Genomic DNA, 10,197 nt, shown 5'->3' with positions numbered 1-10,197 from the left:
TTGGCTGACAGCCGTGGTATATCAGACCGTATACCACAGGTACGACAAAACATTTATACTCTAATTACGTTGGTAACCGGTGTATAATAGTAATAAGGCACCTCAGGGATGGTGGTATTTGTCCAGGCTGTGTCCAGGCACGTTGTGTAGTGCATAAGAACAGCTCTTAGTCGGGGTTTATTGGCCATATACCACACCTCCTCGAGTCTTATTTCTTAATTATACATGCTGAAATACCATAATCATGCCATTGTAGAAAACAAAAAGTATCCAAGCACTCCTTAACTATCATTTTGAAAAGTGTAAACATCTGCTCTGAATGTTATGTTTTTTTCGACTTACTTTTCTTTTCAATTCCTGTGATCTTCCTTCTGGTCTGAATAGTTTTTTTGTCACCGTCTTTCTCCATTCAGATTTGAGACCATGCACCATAGAAAAACTACTGTGCGAGAGAAGGGTCGTCGGCAGGCTATCCGTGGACCAGCCTACATGTTCAGGGAGCGGGGCACCAGTCTCACTTCAGAGGAGGAGCGCTTCCTAGACTCTGCTGAGTATGGGAACGTCCCAGTGGTGCGTAAGATGCTGGAAGAGTCCAAGACCCTCAACGTCAACTGTGTGGACTACATGGGCCAGAATGCACTGCAGTTGGCCGTGGGTAATGAGCACTTGGAAGTGACAGAACTACTGCTGAAGAAGGAGGGTCTTGCTCGTGTGGGCGATGGCCTCCTCTTGGCCATCAGTAAGGGCTATGTGCGTATCGTAGAGGCTATCCTGGCCGACCCTGCATTCGGAGGTGGGCTACGCCTCACTTTAAGCCCCCTGGAGCAGGAGCTACGAGATGATGACTTTTATGCCTACGACGAAGATGGCACGCGTTTCTCCCATGACGTGACCCCGGTCATCCTGGCTGCACACTGCCAGGAGTACGAGATAGTGCACACTCTGTTGATGAAGGGAGCCCGTATCGAGAAGCCCCATGACTACTTCTGTAAGTGTAGCGAGTGTCATGACAAGCAGTGCCGTGACTCATTCAGCCACTCCCGCTCCAGGATGAATGCTTATAAAGGGCTAGCCAGCGCTGCCTACCTGTCCCTGTCTAGTGAGGACCCTGTATTCACCGCTCTGGAGCTCAGCAACGAGCTGGCTCGCCTCGCCAACATCGAGACTGAGTTCAAGGTGAGAAACACAAAGACCAAGCTTGAGGATTGGAAGAAGGGGGTTTACTGTTAAATAATATTTTCATCGGTGTAATGTATTGGCTTCCTTTCTCTCTCATATGCTCTCCACCCTCTCACTAATTTAACAATATGGGCACAAAGCTTTGTGCCGATATTTCTGAAAGAGCTGATTTCAGTCTTTTGATCACACAGACATGATTAATTGGGCAGAGATCAAATCAGGTAATACACGTGCACTACGCTCAAATATTATTGGAGTGATGACACACTTATATTATTGGAACCGCTTTGAGAAAATTAAGATTGGGAACACGCCCAAATGAGTCATTGACCTTGTGACATGTTTAGAAATTATTGCAATATCTGAGTGTACTGTATGTCAGGCTTTGCAACATATTACCCACCCACAAAATTCATGTAGCTTTTTCAAGAATAAGTCTAATCAGGGATTTTCATATCCAGTTTGTTGACTCCTGGTATTGTTGGAGCTGTTCATAAAAAATACTCCACAGGTCTGTCTAATCAATTTTATCCTGATTACTGACCTCTCCAAATATTGTGTTGAGGTTTAAAATTGATGGGTATGAATATAGACACACACAAATACAGTATCTCCTCATACATTTTAATAATTTATCAGACACTCTTATCCAGAGTGACTTACAGTTGTGAGTGCATACATTTTAATACATTTTTTATTTTCTTACTGGTCCCCTGTGGGAATTGAGCCCACAACCCTGGTGTTGCATGCTCCATGCTCTACCAACTGAGCCACACAGAACACAAAAACGTAGACGCACGCCAACACACACAGACGCACACACACAGTTCATGCTCATTATAAAGAACCATTATGTGTGACAAACACTAACATTGGCATGCAAACTCGTACTCTCACACCCTGCCTTAATGAGGTAAGAAAATATCCACAGTATTTGTCAGTGCAGAAAAGGTTGGTCTCTGGGTTTCCAGGTTTCTATTGGAATATTTTAGCTGCAGAACATAAAGGGAGAGACTGACCCATGTGACCCATTTCAATCATTCTCACACATCTCTTTCCCTTTTCCTCTCTCTCTAGATATAGTTCATGTTCAGTACACTCCCGCAAATTAAACACTCTTATATTATTGGAACCCTCTCTGAGAAAATGAAAATTGTGAACGCGCTCAAATCAGTCATTGACCTTGTGACATGGTTAGAAATTAGCCTACTGCTCAAAGAGAGGGAAAACAGCGGTGGGCTGATGTGGCCTGATAAGCTGATCCAAGCAAATGCAAATGTAGCTAGCTAGTTATCTATTCTGTTTAAACAATCAAACTAGTCTTTAGATTTTATTGGGATCCCCATTATCCGATGCCAATGGCGACAGCTAGTCTTCCTGGGTTCAGTGATTGGAATTTGTTCTGCTACTGACATCTGCCTTTTAGGCCTACTAACAAACAGTCAAATTAAAGCCTGCCCTGTTCCTGACTGTGAGATGACACGCAATTTAAAAGGTATAAGCCACTACACTATTGTTCATCGCCGGTAGCGTCTGCCTGTGGACACTCCAAGATTAAAACATGAGAAATAACTATAGCTAGTTTGAAAGCCATTGTATTTCATTAACAAGAGAGAAAATAGACTATAAGGGAAATAAAAATGTAATAATTTTAAAATGCCACCAATCTGAAGGGCACTTTTCTCATAGGAGGGCAAAAGGACAGGTGCTCAGGCACCCTTAGACCTCTATCTGTGCACGTGCCTGTAGATAAGCCACATTCACTCAAAGGGGAATTAAATTCTCAGAATCAGTGAGAGAAGAACAATATTAATCAAGGATTTTTATATCCAGTCTGTTGACTCCTGGCAGGGCCGGCCCAAGCCTTTTTTGGGCCCTAAGTGATTTTTTTTAAAGCTAGTTTGCTGCAATTCTACACATTTTTTCCATGGGACGGAGAGATTTTGCAACAACAAATGGTCGGAGGACCCCTAGCGGCTGGGGCCCCCTAAGCAGTCGCTTATGCCTCGGGCCGACTATGAATCCTTCTGTTACTGTATGAGGGAGCTGTTAATTAAAAGTAATCCACAGAGAGTTCTGTCTAATATTTTTGTTATTTTGTCCTGACTACTGACCTCTCAGTAATCAAGCTAATCAAACCAAAAAGTGGTTTGGGTTGAGGATTAACACGGGTATGAAGTTAGTCACAAAGACACACTCACAAGCACACATACAGTTTATCCTCTTTCTGAGGAACAGCCTCAGAAAGACATGTAGAAATGTGTGCGCACAAATGCACAATTTATGCTCATTATAAAGAACCAAAATGTGTGACAAACATTGGCATTCAAACTCCAACTCTCACACACCCTACCTTCATGAGAGAAGATAATATATGCAGGATTTGTCAGTGCAGAAATGGTTGATCTGTGGTGTTCCAGGTTTCTATTAGAATATTTTACATGCAGACCAAAAAGTGGGAGACTGACACATAATAGCAATCCATCAAAAGTTGTGACCCCTGGAGTTTGCATCATTTTCAATCATTCTTACATAATTCTCTCTCTCTCTGTGTAGAATGACTACAGGAAGCTGTCCATGCAGTGTAAGGACTTTGTGGTGGGAGTGCTTGACTTATGCAGAAACACGGAGGAGGTGGAGGCCATTTTGAATGGGGATGTGGACCAAGCTTTGCCCGGCGATCACAGTCGACCCTGCCTCAGTCGGGTCAAACTGGCCATTAAGTACGAGGTCAAGAAGGTTAGCTGAATCACTCAAGCTGAATCAAACATATTTTTTTCAAAAGGCCATTTTAAATGTTAATCTCCCTCTGGTGTTTGTGTGTGTCTGTAATTGTCTTTAACAACACTCAGTAGTCTTCATTTGAATAGCAATCAATCTCAAGGGCACAATGAGAAACACACTTTTGAGTACATTTTCCCATTCTACCCGTCCCCTATAAAGTGTTTATTATAAAGAAAAACTGGAATGGGGCCTAAATGAAATAGGTGTTTTACAGCTGTTTAACAACCATCAATGTAGGGATTCTACAATGCAATAACATGCAAGGTATGACAAAACAGACAACCTCTGCCTCTGGTTATCAATGTTGTAGTATGTCAAAGTTATTTTTCATTATGTGCACAGTTTGTGGCCCATCCTAACTGCCAGCAGCAGCTCCTGACCCTGTGGTATGAGAACCTAGCTGGACTTAGGCAGCAGTCTGCTGGGGTGAAATGCTGGATAGTCCTGGGAGTGGCTATTGGCCTTCCTTTCCTCTCAATCGCATACTGGATAGTGCCCTGCAGTAAGGTACATACACAATCCCCTTTCTATTGTCTTCTCAGAATCACTCATTAACACATGATCCAGGCTGCATCACATCCAGCCGTGATTGGGAGTCCCACAGGGCGACGCACAATCGTCCCAGCGTCGTCCGGGTTTGGCCGGGGTAGGCCGTCATTGTAAATAAGAATTTGTTCTTAACTGACTTGCCTGACTTGCCTAAAAAAAATACATGTTTTACCTCTACCTACATGTACATATTACCTCAATTACCTAGACTAACCTGTGCCCCCGCACATTGACTCTGTACCCGTACCCCCTGTATATCCACTCGCTACAGTTATTTTACTGCTGCTCTTTAATTGTTATTTTTCTTTTTTTCTTAACACTTATTTTTCTTAACTGCATTGTTGGTTAAGGGCTTGTAAGTAAGCATCTCACTGTAAGGTCTACACCTTTTGTATTCGGTGCGTGTGACAATTAAAATTTGATTTGATTTTGGTATATATCATGAGGTTGATGGTTGCTGTTTATGTGGTTGATTTCCTCTGTATCAGTTCGGTCAGATTCTCCGTAGCCCCTTCATGAAGTTTGTGGCCCATGCTGTTTCATTCACCATCTTTCTTGGACTGCTGGTAATCAATGCCTCGGACAGCTTCGAGGGAGTAAAGAACCTTCCCAACGAGACTATAACAGACCACCCTCTTCAGGTGTTCAGGGTCAAAACCAGTCAATTCTCCTGGACTGAGATGCTCATCATGAATTGGGTGATTGGTAAATGACTCTGATTTACAAAGAGCTGCTTTTGTGGGAGAGACATTATTATCCAGTCTATTCATATCTCCTTGTTCATATCTCTTTACCACGGTATAATCTGAATGAAATCTGAATGTACTGAAATAATTTCACTCGTATGCTCCAAACAGATGGCTTTTGCACTGAAAAGCACTCTTCTCTTTGTTAGGGATGATCTGGTCGGAGTGTAAGGAGATCTGGGCTGATGGGCCAAGGGAGTATATCATGCACCTCTGGAACGTACTAGACTTTGGCATGCTGTCCATCTTCGTGGCATCCTTCATGGCTCGGCTCATGGCCTTCCTGAGGGCCTCTGAGGCCCAGTTGTATGTGGACATGTATGTTCCCAACATGCCCAACATAGACCTGAGCAACGCCTCACTGCCTCCAAATGTAGCCTATTACACCCATGGTGAGTGAAAGTGATATGTTTTTATTAAAAGATGATTATAATAATAGCATAGGTCCAACTCTGTCTACAGGCTAACATGGTGTGTATGTAGCATTACAGTAACCTTTGTGTCATAAAACGAACAAGTGCTGCCACCGTTTCTCTCTCGCTCTCTCAGCAAGGAACAGGTGGTTACCCTCCGATCCTCAGCTCATCTCCGAGGGTTTGTACTCCATTGCAGTGGTGCTCAGTTTCTCCCGCATTGCCTACATCTTGCCTGCCAATGAGAGCTTCGGCCCACTTCAAATCTCCCTAGGCCGGACGGTCAAGGACATCGTCAAGTTCATGGTCATTTTCATAATGGTCTTCCTGGCTTTCATGATTGGCATGTTCAATCTATATTCTTATTACCTTGGTGCCAAGTACAACCCTGCCTTCACCACGTAAGTACCCTCCTGCCTATTCTTGTAAATGAAATGCTTTAAGTAGAGATGTATGTGTATTTATTCATTTTGTGTGTTATGTGTTAATGTCTGTGTCCACACGTATACCGCTCGTGTGTGTGTGTGTGTGTGTGTGTGTGTGTGTGTGTGTGTGTGCGTGAGTCTGTGTGTGTTGTGTTTGATTATTTGTGTTTATATGTGTTCACAGAGTGGAGGAGAGCTTTAAGACTCTATTTTGGTCCATCTTCGGCTTGTCTGAAGTTATCTCTGTGGTCTTGAAGTATGACCATAAGTTCATAGAGAACATTGGTTATGTTCTCTTTGGCATCTACAATGTAACCATGGTAATCGTACTGCTCAACATGCTGATTGCAATGATCAATCACTCCTATCAGGAGATTGAGGTGAGACTAGGAAGCAATATGCCTGAACACCACAAGGGAATTCACAGGAAATCAAATGTCAATAATCACAGTTTTGAGTTCAAAGGGGAATAATGTCCATTTAGAGTATGTGTGAGTATTATACTGTTATGTTCATGTTGTATTCATGTACCATTTTATGAGTGTAATGTTGCGAGCAGTTTTGTAAAATAATCAGACCATACTAGATGAGTTAAAATAAATGAGTCATTGCCTCTCTCCTATCACTCTCCAATTATGCTCTCACTGGAGGTCTGTCTCAATCTCAACAGGAGGATGCTGATGTGGAGTGGAAGTTTGCCCGTGCTAAACTCTGGCTGTCCTACTTTGACGAGGGACATACTCTTCCCCCACCATTTAACCTGGTTCCCAGCCCCAAGTCCTTCTACTACCTAGTCCTGCGCACAAGGGCTTGTCTGGTGAGGCTGTGCAAGGCCAAAGCCTGTCTCCAAGACAACCAGCGGGAGACGGCCATGATCAATTTGCGATTTAAGGTCAGAAGTCGGCTTTGAGGGAGTGGCTGTAGCCGATTTGTATATCTGCCTCGTTAGATGTTGTCAGTCTTTAATGGATTTTTTAATGCGTGTGTGGTTTCTGTTCTGTTTCAGATCAAGCAGTACAGACCTCAAACGAGGACACCAGGGCAAGATGACTTCACCATTAAACATCCTACTCGATACCAGGTACTTCCTCCATACCAGTCAATTTGATTAATTAGCAAGATCAGACGATACTCAGAAGTGCTACATTTTGAACTGTTGTCTTAAGATTCTCTCTTTTCTTGACAGAAACTGATGAAGAGGCTCATTAAGCGATATGTGCTAAAGGCTCAGGTTGACAGTGAAAATGACGAAATCAACGAAGGTGATTTATGATTCATATTAGATGCCGATACCGATTATTGGAGGACAAAAAAAAGCCAATACCGATTAATCGGCCGATTTTTTTATATATATATATAATATTTTTTTTTTTTTATATATATATCATACACACGCACACATTTTTGTAATAATGACAATTGCAACAATACTGAATGAACAATGAACACTTTTATTTTAACTTAATATAATACATAAATACACACACACACAGCTCTGAAGTGACAATGATACTGAAGAGTCTGCTTAGGAGACAAATACTCTCAACTGTTTGAATAAAAATAGAGTTTAAGTTACCTGTGATGAATGTTGAAAACAAAAACTTTAATTTCTATATGCAGGAAATCCTATTTTAATAATGGGCATGGTAAGAATTGACAACCAAAGTGTGAGTCATAATTCCCATGACACCTTCTAGCAAAATCTGAAAAGCGGTTCCTTCATTCCATAGGATATTTTTAGATTCACTTAAAATAAGGTCTGTGTTTCGTGTAGGCTTACACCACCGTGCCAATTTTATAACTGTGTAGATATCCATAGGACAAGGTAACTCTGATCAATATTGGCTAAATACAAGCGAAGATCATTTTTTTTGTAGAGTGGATTTATGAAAATATGTTGACAAACGTTACCTTATCCTAGTGAGATTTACACGGGTATCAAAACATCGAGGCGGTTTGAGCCTGCACGAAACACAGACCTTATTTGAAGTAGATCAAGACATTCTCTATGGAAGACATGAACGGTAAAATAACGAAGGAACCCCTTTCAAGTTCAGACGCAAGTTATTACAGGAATTATAACGCGTCGAATATTTCTCTCTAAACCATATACCTTTGACTAATCCGGAAACTATCATCTCGAAAACAAAACGTTTATTCCATTCCGTATTTTATCTAACGGGTGGCATCCATGAGTCTAAATATTCCTGTTACATTGCACAACCTTCAATGTTGTCATAATTACGTAAAATTCTGGCAAATTAGTTCGCAGAGCCAGGCGGCCCAAACTGTTGCATATACCCTGACTCTGCGTGCAATGAACGCAAGAGAAATTACACAATTTTCCTGGTTAATATTGCCTGCTAACCTGGATTTCTTTTAGCTAAATATGCAGGTTTAAAAATATATACTTGTGTATTGATTTTAAGAAAGGCATTGATGTTTATGGTTAAGTACACATTGGAGCAATGACAGTCATTGATTGATTGTTTTTTATAAGATAAGTTTAATGCTAGCTAGCAACTTACCTTAGCTTACTGCATTCGCTAACAGGCAGGCTCTTCGTGGAGTGCAATGTAATCAGGTGTTAGAGCATTGGACTAGTTAACTGTAAGGTTGCAAGATTGGATCTCCCGAGCTGACAAGGTTAAAAATCTGTCGTTCTGCCCCTGAGGCAGAACGTTCCTAGGCCGTCATTGAAAATAAGAATGTGTTCTTAACTGACTTGCCTAGTTAAATAAAGATTAAATAAAGGTGTAAAAAAATACCGAAAATACCGATTTCCGATTGTTATGAAAACTTGAAATCGGCCATTCCGATTAACCGGCCATTCCGATTAATCGGTCGACCTCTAATCCATGTGTAAGATCAGAAAGCTGATGTGTATGATCAGAAGACTGATCATTCTTACAAATGCAAGGCCGTGACATGAAGCTGTAGTGGATTGAGTGATTAATAACCTGTGGTGCATCATTTGCAGGGGAGCTGAAGGAGATCAAGCAGGACATCTCCAGCCTGCGATATGAGCTTCTGGAAGAGAAGTCTCAGGCCACAGAAGAACTAGCTGACTTGATCCAACAGCTTGGTGACAAGCTTAGCAAGAACGCCAAGAAACCTTGATGGAAGTTGAGGGGTGTCCTCTGTATAAGAGCTTTGTATAAAACCTTCAAACTTAGATTCATAGTATGTTGTTAGTGTTACACAGAGTGGAACAGGGGAACCCAAGAGCAGAGTCAGACGAGGGGACTGGGATGAAGTAACTAAGGTATTTCTTGAAACACGGGGAAGATGGAATGCAGGCCAGGGGAAGCTCGGGTGGATTGCAGGAAACCAGGTGCGGAGGCTGAGGCTGGAGCGAGAGTGGTTGGGACAGGGTAAGCAGGTCCGGAGGGGAATCCAAGGGAGTAGTAGAGTGGGGAATCCAGGACAGAGTAGCAGGATTACGAGACAGGGACCAGAGTCAGAGCGGGCGGAACTGTAGCGGAGAGGAAAACAGCATCAGGCAAGGAAAACAGGCACAACAGGATCTAATAGTAACAAATGCCTAGACGCGTAGACTGACTGAGCAGAGATTATGATTTGGCAGGGTGGAAGTGGCAGGACTGAGGATTTGTAGAGGTCTTGATTATGGACAGGTTGCAGCTGGTGGGGATCTGCTCTGACTCCAGCACACCTGTCTCCGCCCACACAATCACACACACACACACAGCAAGAGGGAGAGAGTGCTGGGGGAGTGGAGACACATGATGAGCAGTAGAGGGTATTGCAGGAGCAGATGTGACAGTTAGATTATGGGATTGCACTCCGCATTGAGGTAGGGTAGGCTACTTGTAGTTGTGTTCCTCTATAGATTTTAAATATATATTCACATTAATCATTCTGATTGTAAAATAGTAGGATAACCTAGGCGTTATTTTAATGGGATGTGTGTAGACAGTAATATTTTACTTTATATAATATATATATATAAAAAATGCTTATTGAAATATTTAGAATTTTAGTAATAAAATCATTATTATTAAGTAGAACTGCCTGTATTATTGATCAAATCAAATGTATTTATAAAGCCCTTCTTACATCAGCTGATGTCAGCTATGGCTA

General features: G+C 42.1%; 1 protein-coding gene across 3 annotated transcripts; it reads left to right on the top strand.

The window, feature by feature from the left end:
• The first annotated feature begins 419 nt into the window (after positions 1–419).
• On the top strand, positions 420–9,444 carry LOC120044258 (short transient receptor potential channel 7-like). 3 transcript variants are annotated; one of them, XM_038988864.1, is made up of 11 exons: positions 420–1,176; positions 3,736–3,918; positions 4,306–4,470; positions 5,001–5,217; positions 5,408–5,650; positions 5,808–6,072; positions 6,281–6,476; positions 6,767–6,988; positions 7,103–7,177; positions 7,283–7,358; positions 9,077–9,444. In XM_038988864.1, the coding sequence occupies exons 1-11, from the start codon at positions 424–426 to the stop codon at positions 9,214–9,216; spliced, it is 2,535 nt and encodes an 844-aa protein (XP_038844792.1). In that variant the 5' UTR covers positions 420–423; the 3' UTR covers positions 9,217–9,444. The 3 variants fall into 3 exon arrangements, with proteins under 3 accessions (XP_038844792.1, XP_038844794.1, XP_038844793.1); XM_038988866.1 differs by lacking the exon at positions 7,103–7,177 and having other exon boundaries at positions 6,767–6,964; XM_038988865.1 differs by lacking the exon at positions 7,103–7,177.
• Positions 9,445–10,197: the final 753 nt, after the last annotated feature.

This window comes from Salvelinus namaycush, chromosome 3 (genome assembly GCF_016432855.1).
Source record: "Salvelinus namaycush isolate Seneca chromosome 3, SaNama_1.0, whole genome shotgun sequence".
Lineage (NCBI taxonomy): Eukaryota > Metazoa > Chordata > Actinopteri > Salmoniformes > Salmonidae > Salvelinus > Salvelinus namaycush.
This window is presented reverse-complemented; position numbering and strand designations above follow the sequence as displayed.

Excerpts from the sequence above, each read along its gene's own strand:
- LOC120044258 (XM_038988864.1), top strand. The coding sequence starts at position 424 with ATGCACCATAGAAAAACTACTGTGCGAGAGAAGGGTCGTCGGCAGGCT. Across the intron at positions 3,919-4,305 it reads TTAAGTACGAGGTCAAGAAG|TTTGTGGCCCATCCTAACTG; the intron begins GTTAGCTGAATC and ends TTATGTGCACAG. Across the intron at positions 5,651-5,807 it reads TGTAGCCTATTACACCCATG|CAAGGAACAGGTGGTTACCC; the intron begins GTGAGTGAAAGT and ends TCGCTCTCTCAG.